This window comes from Amblyomma mixtum, chromosome 2 (assembly GCF_055824585.1).
Source record: "Amblyomma mixtum isolate Tamu chromosome 2, ASM5582458v1, whole genome shotgun sequence".
Taxonomy (NCBI): domain Eukaryota; kingdom Metazoa; phylum Arthropoda; class Arachnida; order Ixodida; family Ixodidae; genus Amblyomma; species Amblyomma mixtum.
The window spans coordinates 286,013,305-286,025,080 of record NC_143013.1 but is presented as its reverse complement, the minus strand read 5'-3'; the positions used below and the strand labels follow the sequence as shown (position 1 = coordinate 286,025,080).

The window sequence follows — 11,776 nt, the reverse complement described above, 5'->3', positions numbered from 1 at the left end:
GAGAGGTCAGCATGAAATCATGTAGCCAACCTGCCGTCCGTTAATGTGTTCTGCGCTTTACACAAAGAAGCACATATGCCAGTGTGATAGACCATCGTTTGCAGAAATTGTTGCAAGTTGTTGCACTGCGTTTGTTGAGGCGTTAGAAACTCAGTAAAAATTCTTGCAGGTGAGTGGTTCCTAGTTTGTTACCAGGAGTGGAATGGTCCGTTGTTGGGGCACTTGCTATATTTGGCTGGTGTGGAATCATTTATTGGAACGACCCGAGACTTGTCTTTAACATGTTGATTGTGACAAAATGGCCCTTCTGCCTGCTTTTGTTTCATCTTGTGGTGTCCGTGGATGTAAGCGCACACTTTCCGCCGCTAAAGCTTCATTTGCTTGTGGAATTGACAGACCCAGTCAAACTTGTCTTGAGTACACAGGCTGTGTCCAGCAGAGCATAATGGGGGATATCTGATCATTGCTGCTGGGTTTCAAAGTGCAGTTACCTAAGCATACAGTTTAGTATCCTGAATATGCTCACAAATATGACTTCTGGCCTGCCTAAGGGCTCTCATTAGATTTGCTACAGCTATGGCAAGGAAGGATGTTATTGAAATGCCTCATGAACAGGTTGGTTGACTAACCAAAAATTCTGCAACCAACTTTTCAAACAGTTCTATCTGAAGCCATGTGCCATTGATAACCGTTGGTTGTTTTTTTTATTTGCAAGAAGGTGTCACTGTGTAATGGTGGTTTCATTAATTTGTGGTGTGAAACAAAAATTGAGCTGTCAGGTAGCACAACTCCATCTATGAAAGATGTGCCCCTGGATTGCAAGCCTCTGCCTAAAGCGTGCAGCTGTGTTAAAATTTGCCCAAGATTATAATGGCATGATGGCTGGACCTACTGCTTCTGTCTAGAAGGACACAGTTGCATTAGTGATAGATATCCCCCTGTGCATGGTATCCAAAGGGCCTGCTTGTTAAACTTAGGTTTTGCACCTGAAATTAGTCAAATCTAGTGAGTCGTAGTACCAGGCACAGCTTTTTTAGAAACGAAAAAAAAAAAAAATAGATTTATGCAGCGGGGGTGCACCAATTTAAATCTTAGTACAATGCACTAACTGGCCGGCTGAACTAAACATATTTAGGCATTTTTGTGATGTCTGTCACCTTGGTTGGCGTTATGCCATTGAAAATGCAGACTGCTTCTGGTTCCATACTTGCATGCATTTTTGGCAGCGCTGTAAAAGCGATGAAAATTGTACCTTAAATCCATCACTTTTTATTGCAGTGTACTGCCTATGCACTCAAAAACAAGTTTGACTGAATCTCCATTTGGAGACTGCTTAGCTGGAGTGCAGATAATGACAAATGTATGCTGCTTCTAGCACTTGAATTGACTTGCATGCTGATGTGCATTTCAACATATTTGTACCATTAGTTATGACTACACACATTTGTGAAGGATAGCCAGTTCGGGAAATTTCGCATAATGTATGCTACAGTTTCATCACCAGAGCATTGGATATCATAGAGAGATAACAGTGCCCTTTGCATGGACCTGTAACTAACTTCCAAAAAAACTTTTGTTATTAATGTTCTAACTATTACTTTAGTGGATTTTTCTTGTGCAGTGCACAACTAGTTTTGAGACTTTTACATTAGAATGACCACAAATTACAACTATAACACTATGTTTTACATTAATTTTGATGTTGATTTGGACTGCGTCATGTAATGTGTGTGTCAAATACAAACTTGAAGCTGTGTAGTTACTCCTAACATCTATATCACTTTTCTTCAAAACTGCGATACAGTCGTGACAAAAGGTAGCTGTATACATAGACAAACGAAAGAAGGGACTCCTTGTGAAACAAACCAAGTAGGTAAAAAAGAAACAGCTCATTGCTTTACTAAGATCTCCTAGAGCCTTTACTGCATTTTAGTGCAGCTTTCTCGGACATTCTTGTGAAATGAGCTTCTTTTTTCCATGCATTCTCCATTTCAGGGCTGTACTTTGGTAGTTCAACTTCCATCCAAGGCTTTCAAAAGTAGTGCTCAAACACCCATTTTTCTCTTGGCGTTCTTGCACAGAATGTAAAGAAAAACAAAATAATGCTGCTAATCACCAACATATCTTTGTGCATACCAGCAGTTTTACTACATGCACACTTTTCCGACTTGAGTGTACTGTTTTTACATACTAAATGAAATAAACTGTTTTGCGCCAACCTTGGACATAGTAGTTTTTCTTGAGAACTGTGATGCGGTACTCAAGGAAGTTGTGCTAAAAAATGTCATTAGTGCCTTTACAGCATGAAAACTTGCTCGTGCAAGCGAAAGTTATCATAATAAGGCTGTAACATTGAAAGTTCTGATCATGGAGCAAAATTTCTAGTCAGGATGTACCAACTCTGCCAGAAAGAAGTTTTAATGAAGCAAAATAGACAGGAGAAGCAACTCTGCTGAATAGATTGTGCACCTTGTGACTTGCATTTTTGCATTATGTTTGCAAGGAGTATGCAGAGACACTCGTCTCCTTGCAATGCAGTTGAAAACATTCAGTGTTTACAAGGACAGTGGCAGTTTAAGATTTTTGTCTTTCATTGTCCTCTATTCCCAAACATCATTCCAAGCTGCGTAGGCACTTTAAAGTTTTGAACTGAAATAAAGTACTTTAAAATGAAACGTCCTTAACATTCTGAAAACAGGCTGGTAGACATTAGTGCAGTGTTAGGACACACTGGTGTCGGGTCTTGTTATCGTGACATTATTCTGCCCTAATAGTTTTAATGTGGTCAAGCCATTAGATTAGAATGGCAATATCATGGCTGCCATCAATAATGGAGCAAACCTTGTCCTGCAGTTGCATATTCAAAAAATTTTTTCACATCACCATTCGCGGTGCAGTTGGCAGATGCACATTTTTTTTTTTGCATGCTTTCATCCCTCACAAATCACTGGGACGGGGCTCGGAGTCAACTTTTTTTTTCGGTCAGCGAGGGGTGTGAGTTGGGGGTTCGACATACTGTAAGCAGCAATATATGGTATACATTGTGCGTTACGACCTTTGTAGAGTTTTTAGAACATGTTCGCGAAATCTCTGCATAATTTGTGCACCCCCTTTTTGAAGCCTTAATTTAAAGAAAAAAAGTGTGAAAATTACGTGAGTAAATAGGATATTCAATTTCTAAGTTCAGATGCTTTCAAAACTTTACACCAAACAATAACTTCACAGTGTACACATGCTCAAAAAATGTTACGAAGAAAAAGAAGAGTTTTCTTGTAGCCCCAGGCACAGTTTAGAAATGAGACGAGTGTTGCACATGACCAACAAAGGTGAAATGGACCCCTCAATCACAAGCAGTGTTTCCGCACTACAACTCTGCACTGCTTTCATGTTGTGAAAACTTGTATGGCCAACTGTACATTTATTTAAGGTGGCACACTGTCACCAACGTACATATGCACATGCAGGTGCTTCAGAAGTTCTGCCACTTCTCACCACAGCATTGCTGCTTGTTAGATGCGACTGCACTGCAGGAAAGCACTTGGACGCGCACTGGCAGAGCATGAACTGGAAACTGACACAAAATTTCTCCTACTGAACGCTGCCATGCGCTGACCTGTAGGCATCCATTTCTGCTTTGCGCTCAAAGTAGCGTGCTATTGCCGCTTCGAGCTTTTCCCCGACTGTCCTCTTCTGGAAAAGGAGCTTCCAGTCTTTCTGAATGACTCTTGCAGGAGGCTGCTCTGCCGGATGCTTTTCATCAGTGTCGCTTGTTTCCATCTCTTCTTCCTTAACTGGTTTGCTACCGTCTTCCTCTTTAGTCCCCTTAGACACTTTTCTCTCCTCTTTCCTGGCCTGACGACTTTCTTCTTCACTGGAGGAGTCTTCAGAGTCCACTTCAAAGTCACTGTCGGCATCAAGATCCCTGTCTACGTTCTCACTTGTTGAAGGTTCAGCAACTTGTGTGGCCTCGTCTTCAGAAGGCTCACTAGCTTTTCTCGTTCTGTAACTCTTTCTGTCTTGCCTTGATGCATTTTTGCGACCAGAGTTTTTGGTAGAACTTTGTGGCACACTGTGATCACTGTCTGTGCTGTCTCTGTCGTGCTGATCAGATGAGGCTGGCGATGATCCTGTACAAGTTTCCTGCGAACGATGCTGAGATTTAGCAGGCTCCTTGAAGCTGCTGGAAGAAGGCTGAGGCTCTTTGTCCTCTGGCATGTCCATAGGCTTGTCAGTGTTCAGTGGAATCCTTTCCTCTCCAACCTCTTGCTTCAGCAAATGGCGATAGAACCCGCTCAGGTCCTTTTGTCGTGTGACGTCCATCATTTCTGCGTGATTTGCAAAAAAAAAAAAAAAAAAATCTCTTCTCTGAGTTGTCAGTGCCTAATATGGTAAACGTCTTGCCTATGTAAACATAAAAAGTCTAACACCTCAACAATCTTTAAGCAGCCATAAGATAATGCTACACTAATACCCCTGTCACACAGGCAGTTTCAATGGCTATAGAGTCTATAGCCTTCGAGATTCTCAATTACTATTGAACTCGAAGGAGTTGTGTTGCAAATATTTTTATAAATTTAAAATAACTTCTGAAATATACTTTTTTGAAGGCACAGGAGGTTTTTAGTTATTATTAATGGCCAGTTGCGATGTCTTGAAAGACATTGCCTTATTGTACAATTTGCTGTGGAGGTTTTTTTAACACTCTGGCAACACTGATACAGCTGGCCATCCACTGACATTTCAGTCTTCTGCAATAAAAGTATAAAATTAATGTGCTTTAAATCAGACCAATATGATTTTTAAATTATTGTGCAGACTAGTATTTTACTGCTTGCATTAAAGTTTGAGAAAAAAATGTTTGTTCATGCTTCTGTACTGTGAACGTATCGTGCACTAAGTGTGTGTTGGCACCGCTCGAAGCAGTGCTAGAAACCTTGGGCAATGCTCAAAGGCCCTTGAAATCTCGGCTGAGTTCCGTGCTGCTCCGATGACTAGATAGCCACAGAAACTGCCCATGTAGCAGCGCTCAGTACCATTTGAGTCGATAGACTATCAGTTTGAGGGCCTTCGAAATGCCTGTGTGACAGAGGTATTATAAGCAGTGGTTATAGTGTAATTAATTACATATGACTAACACTTTTTTATAGCATTGTCTGGCAGCAGTTTTCTCTTATGCACCTCACAACTCCTTTCTTTATCCTCAATCCCGAGGCAGAATTTCACAACTGAGCACTTTAACATGCCACTTGTAAAGTTGAAATATACGAGAGCGAGAAAACATAGGTTGTTGCATCAATGTAGGACAACAATTGCTATACAGCAGATAGCTTGGTGAGACTTGGAGCCAGGGTGAGAAGCTCAACTGCATTATGTTCGATGCCACTGCTATACTTCTAAAAAGGGGTCCTGCAACTGTACTCCTCTTTCATTCTGGCAAGTAACAGGGTCGAACTTCCACTCCACAAGACTCTATTTCGTCACTGCTCCCTGTAGCTTTCTCCAATGCAACCCTGAGAGTCCCGGGCACATGCAGCTAGGTAACCTGCCCTTATACATCACCCACCCACTTAGATGCTCGAAAATTTTAGAAAAACTGTGTACTAGCTCATGAAATTTATTTGTCAGACTGTACCGATATGCACCAATGACGTCCAATTTTAGCTATCCGCTGAGAGCTATAATGTTGCTAAAGAGAGCTTGGTGTCAGCTGACACCATTGTGAATAACTTCAAGGTGTCCAGAATATCGATCACAATGGATCGCACTGAGGACAATATTCTTTAGAAGGACACAAATGACATCTGCTCGTCATGTGACAGTGATGAGCATTAGTGAACGAGCGTCTACCTAATGGGCCCTCAGTTGTAACAACATTATAGGTAGCAGTTATGGTGCAGAACATGGTTTTTAACAGGCGGCCCCAAGCCTGGCTCATCTAAAAGCTGCACTTTGCCCAGGCTCCGAAAAAGAAACTCTTACATAAGTAAACATTTTGGAGTATGCGTCATGCATATGGGACCCCTACACCAAAACAAATATAGATAAGTTGGAAAAGGTACAGAGAATGGCCGTCCGTTTTATTTGCAACCGTTACGAACGAACAGATAGCGTAACACGGATGATTAATCTCTTGGATCTTCAGACCCTCAAATCCAGACGCACAGAATACAGGCTTAAGTTCTTGTACCTCCTGTACAATAATAAGACAAAAATAAACAAGACTCTCTACCTTACCCCTGCACCTCGAGCTAACACACGGTTTAACCACGGGAAAATCTTAAAAGAATACCAGGCTTGCATCGATTCATTTAAATATTCCTATTTTCCTACGACTGTGTCCGACTGGAATAAGCTGCCTCAGAATGTTGTCGATTCTCCTGACGAAGTGGAATTCATTGCTGCTTTGAAAAGTTTGAATGTATGACTTTTTTCTTTGACTTCATTTTGTATTTCTGGTATTATTAATGTGTTTTTTTGGTATTATTCATGTATTTTTGGTATTAATCATGGTTTCCCACTCCTGCTTGGACTCCAGAAGGAGTCTGCAGTATTTCTAAATAATAATAATAATAAGCTTAGGAGCGAAACAGTATCTTTCGTTTGCCTGAATTTCGTCGCACGAAACGCTATGCAGATCCGATGCGTCTACACATCTGACACTTAAAATGGTTGGGCAGCAGACAAGAGACTCACGGTCTATCTGGTCCCGCCGCATTTCACGCTCTTCTTCCTCTTGCAACTCCAGCATCTTGCGCTTGTACGCTGACGTGACGTATGCCTCCTTGTCTTCGAAGGCCTCACCTTCAGTCTCTCGCTCCTTCTGGATTTTACGCTGCATCCGGCGGTCACTCTCGCGCTTGCGGTTCTCAGCGGACTTGAGCAGCTGCTCGATGTACCGCGGCTGTACGCAGAGAAACCAGAGGAAAAAAAATGGTCATGTGGCTGCCACACTGGTTCCTCTGCAAGTATTGCAGCACAGAACACGTCCTTCATCAAAAATACTAGACGTAGAACGAAAAGAAGAAAAGTTATGTCATGCATTTTTGAGCTGATTTCATGTGGCAAGACTGATTGTGAAGGCTAAATGGCCACTACGTTCAGCTGCTGAGCCCAAGGGTACGGCATGGAACCCTGGAGACAACAACCAAATTCTGATGGAGGTGAAATGCAAAAGGCCAGTGTACACGCTAAAGAACCCCCATTGGCTGAAATTAATCCAGAACCCTTTACCACTATGACTCTTTCCCACTCCTTCCTTCATCTCTTTTTTTTTTCACAACCCAGTACAGGTGTCTACCATGAATGAGATGGTTACTCCACCTTTGTTCACAACCACCCCCTTGCCCAGTTCCTCCATCAGTACTGTACTGCAGAACAAGACACATTCTCCATCAAAAAGAATGCACGATGCTAGGAACATACATTAGGACACTAGGAAAAAAGTGAGCCAAGCAATAATGAAGGGAAACAAAACAACTTGAAAAATGGCCTTTAATGTACACACCTTCCTGTCCTTTGAGACTTCTTGCTTCTTATCTTCCTTGGTTTTCTTCAAATCATCATAAACTTCATCATATTCAAACACTGATGGATCTTCCGCCATCGCTTTCTGGAGCACAAGCTGTGTCTGCAGATTGAAGAACAAGCAGTACAAAAATGCACAAAATTGGCATCAAAGCTATACTTTTTTTTTTTTTGAAATTTGGACCAGATAGGAAACGATGCCAACATTGCTTAGCACATTTCTCCTTAGTCTCAGCAATTTTGAGAACCGCGACAGCTAAAAAAAATGATGGGGAATGGCCACATCAACAAAGCACAGGCAACAAATCTAGCAGCGCACTTAAATTTATGGAGTGCACCAAACAACAGCATTCGAACACTCAAGGTCATCAATATCGGTATGCAGGCTCATAACATTTACCAGTGGCACCAGATCTCGTATTCACTACAGCACGCAAACCAACAACACATCTCCTACTCTGCCCAAGACTACTCAAGCTCAATCATAAAGTGCAATTTGATGTTTTGGGCACTTGTCAGAATCACAGATGCTTGTAAGCTCGTAGAAACGTTATAGTTCGACAACAAGACAGTGAATAGTTGCAATACAGGGAAAACAGCAGTTTGCTACATGGTCCAATTTCGCATTAAATGCGCAAAACCAGCTGGATACCTGAATTTTCTTGAGGTTCCGCATTGACTCTTTCCGCATCGATCGCTCGATGTTTGCTTTGTCATGCTGCAAAAGGAATAAGGCAGTTGAGGCATACGTGCACAAGCAACATTTCAATCAACTTATTGTAACCCAGTAGACTCTCAACTTTTGAGCCAGCAGAAGTAGTACAGGAAATAGAGCACCTTTACAACTAAATGGTTTGGTTTATTGGGTTTTAACGTCCCAAAGCGACTCAGGCTATGAGGGACGCCGCAGTGGAGGCCTCCGGAAATTTCGACCACCTGGGGTTCTGTAACGTGCACTGACATCGCACAGTACACGGGCCTCTAGAATTTCGCCTCCATCTAAATTCGGCTGCCGCGGCCGGGATCGAACCCGCGTCTTTCGGGTCAGCAGCCGAGCGCCGTAACCACGGAGCCACCGCGGCGGGGCCTTTACAACTAAATGGCAGGCAAAAAAGAAAGTAGCCTCTACTATACAGTTAATAGCCACATTACAATTACCACAGCGCCTCTTTCCTGGGCATGTCTGGGAAACAGAACAAAGCAGTCGTAGTCAGCTTCCCTCCAATTTGGTGCCCAACACAGATATGCGTCACTAACCTCATCGTCACTGTCCTCCCCGAAAACACAGCTTGAGGAAAGCGCGGGCTTGTTGCTTTTCTTCGGCAAGATAAGCCCATACCTGGAGAAAGATGTGTTAATATTTGTCGGCTTTATCGTGCACATCAAATTTTCACATTGCACTTAGATGTCAGCAAATATCCGGTTACAACAAAAACTCGGATTACAGCGAACATTCTCAAACACCGCTTAGTTTACACAAATCGAAAGGAAAGGCAAGTTCAGCAGGGCTTTGCTCGTTGAGCCACTTGACATGCATTGTAGGCAAACACTCATTCAAAGCACAGCACCAACAGACAGCGTAAAACTAAACTCGTACGAAGTGGATCGGAGAGAGACCCAAGTACCGGAGACGTGAACCGTGGGTTGAACATGCGTCAAGCTTTGCGCTGCCATTTCACGTCTCTCGGAAAAAAACAACAACTTTATTTTAGGTACCCATGTGCTCGATACGCTGAGTTAAAGTGAACGAGGAGTTCGAGACCTTCTAGTTTCTGATAGTTGCAGCTAGTTGCGGCTAACGAAAAAGCAACGTACTTCTTGGGAGCAGCCATGTTGTTTTTTTGCGTCTCTTCACAACAACAAAAAAAAAGAGCAGCAAAAAAAATCTAAACACTATAGCACTTTCAGAATAATCAAAAAGTAGCAGTATAATAAAAACAACTTGCTGCATGTAATTATTTAAATTATTAAAAATGTGTTCTTCTTTGTACTTTTTATGTGTCAAATAGGAGAACCAACACCAGGCGTCGGAAATCTCCTTTGACTCTCTCTCTCTCCCAGCTTGCTTTGACTAGAGTAATGGCGGATAAAACGTCTAGAACACCTCGACACACACAAAAGGTGTCGCACATGGACCGAAGCTGTGCTTCCAAACGACAAGCCATGGAACATAGTCGTGCAGGTATGGAGAATGCCGAGCAAGCGATAATTTGTACTTCTTCGAGCGCAGTGTTAGCGCGTCATCTCTATCTGAGTTTTGTTAGTAAACACTGCGCGTCTTGGATACGCAGTAAACAAAATCGTCCTGTACCTTGCCATCGCTTGCGCCCTAGCCAAAAGTAATGCTTTGTTTAAAACACGCCCGTTAATGTGCACTGAGGCAGCGAACCTCTTTCGTGCGGTACGCGCTCTTGAGGAAGCGAATTTCATTTCGATCTCGGCGTACAACTCCGTGCGTTGAACTTGCCGCGGCGTGCAACTACCTTTTAAATTGCGTCGCGCGTTCAAGCTTTATCACTTGCGTGTTTTACGCTTTTGCTTTCATGGACGTCATATTTAGGGAGCTTTTGCAGTAGCATTGAATTTAACGCATGCGTGTGTGTATGGTCGCGAGGCGTTTTTCCCTTTGTCGACATGGTGATCTGTGATGGTGATCTGCAACTCGCGTTCGGTCGTGACGCTTATTCATCTTGACGTTCTTCTCTGATTACTTTTTCGTGGCCTTACAACAGGAGCTTCCTGTATATTGTGATCGATACCCTGGGTGCAGTGGAACATGCAAATTTTGTGCCACGAAGCCTTTCCTTTGTTGGCAGTTCAACAGCCTGCTATTATCAGCGTGAGGCTGCAGTTGCAACGTACTTTACGCGTTAAACTTACGCTTCCTGTGTTTTCTGAACATCTCGCCATGAATGTGAATGGGAGAGATACGGGAAAGGCTGTTGTCCGGCAGAAGGCATAGGCTGATATGAACCGTCAACTGTACAGAGCGAAGTGCGACTTCATCCGGTTCATATAACGAATTCATATAAGGCTTGTGCGTATACATTTTATAAACCGTTCCTCAAATTTTCTTGTGCAGCTTATATATGCGAATACAGACGCACAAGTCGATTCCACTTTGCTGCTGATGATTGAGCCTCAAAATGTCGTTATGCAGAAGTCTTTTCTGTTTTGTGTCCGAGGTAAGCTGCAAAAAACGTGCAAGTCGATGAGTAAGTGCACCCATTCCGCCTGAGGCTACTGTGAAAGCCACCTGCAAAATAAGTGGTGAAATATTCATTATAAAAGTGCAGATTTCAAATAGGCACCATGATTAACACCATTTATTCAATGTACTGCAAGGTGGGAAAGTGCAGAAAAGAATGCACTGAAACACACAAATACAAGATAGTTAACATCGTTTTGATAAATGCATGGTAAGACTATGTCTTCTTTCAAAGCAAATAATGCTTGGGATTGTTTTCTGGAAAACGAGATAATTTTAATTTAACTTGTGCTTTCATGTTAAGTGCCTTACTTACTGTGTACTAAGGGATGGCAAAGTTCCTTTGTCTTTTGTTAAAACCTATAAGTGATCATGCAAAACCACTGGTAATCCACGGCATTTCTTGTTATGCAACATGAATTTTTGGTCTATATAGGGTGTTCTCATGGTTGTTTAGGGGCTCTGAGATATTCTCCGCATTGTTTTGGGCCTGTTCTTACTGCATTGCATCCCATTGGTGCAGGCTGAACTGATTAGTACCATTTGTAAAGTTAAGATATCACCCTTGTTTTTGTTATGGTTAGACTCATGCTGGACCTTTTCTTCTGAACCTTCTGAATTGTGGGGCTCAGCTCTTTGTTGCAACTGCAGGAATCACTCTTCTTCACATGTGGTTCGATGTGTAATGTGCTTTGAATGCTGAAACATTTAAGACAGGCTCAGTGGTTATGGAGCTCAGCTGCTGACCCAAAGGACGCAGGTTTGATCCCGGCTGCGGTGATCGAATTTCGATGGAGGTGAAAGTCTAGGGGCCCGTGTTCTGTGTGATATCAGTGCACGTTAAGGAACCCCAGGTGGTTGAAATTTCCGGAGCCCTTCCCTGCGGCGTCCCTCATAGCCTCAGTCGTCTTTGGGACTTAAAACCATATAAACCATAAAACCATATAAACCATAAACCATTTAAGACTGGCTTTTTGTAATATCTCAAAGGAACACAAAAGCAGAATTTCTGGTTGCACATACTTAATAAAAATGATGCAACGA

General features: G+C 42.5%; 2 protein-coding genes across 6 annotated transcripts in view; one reads left to right on the top strand and one right to left on the bottom strand.

Moving 5' to 3' along the window:
- Nucleotides 1-2,402: 2,402 nt before the first annotated feature.
- On the bottom strand, nucleotides 2,403-9,388 carry LOC149364347 (uncharacterized). 3 transcript variants are annotated; one of them, XM_089574288.1, is made up of 6 exons: nucleotides 9,340-9,388; nucleotides 8,782-8,863; nucleotides 8,177-8,242; nucleotides 7,505-7,627; nucleotides 6,694-6,901; nucleotides 2,403-4,325 (listed from the first exon to the last, which is right to left on the bottom strand). In XM_089574288.1, exons 1-6 carry the CDS (start codon nucleotides 9,354-9,356, stop codon nucleotides 3,589-3,591), a joined length of 1,233 nt encoding a protein of 410 aa, XP_089430414.1. In that variant the 5' UTR covers nucleotides 9,357-9,388; the 3' UTR covers nucleotides 2,403-3,588. The 3 variants fall into 3 exon arrangements, with proteins under 3 accessions (XP_089430414.1, XP_089430415.1, XP_089430413.1); XM_089574289.1 differs by having other exon boundaries at nucleotides 9,287-9,346; XM_089574287.1 differs by lacking the exon at nucleotides 9,340-9,388 and adding an exon at nucleotides 9,122-9,261.
- A 177-nt stretch (nucleotides 9,389-9,565) lies between these two features.
- Nucleotides 9,566-11,776, top strand: part of Smg6 (Smg6 nonsense mediated mRNA decay factor) — an 86,820-nt gene continuing 84,609 nt past the window's right edge. For all 3 annotated transcript variants that reach the window (XM_089574285.1, XM_089574284.1, XM_089574283.1), the window contains exon 1: nucleotides 9,566-9,706. In XM_089574285.1, coding sequence (XP_089430411.1) covers nucleotides 9,604-9,706 — 103 coding nt within the window. In that variant the 5' untranslated portion in view covers nucleotides 9,566-9,603. The remainder of the gene's footprint in view (nucleotides 9,707-11,776) is intronic.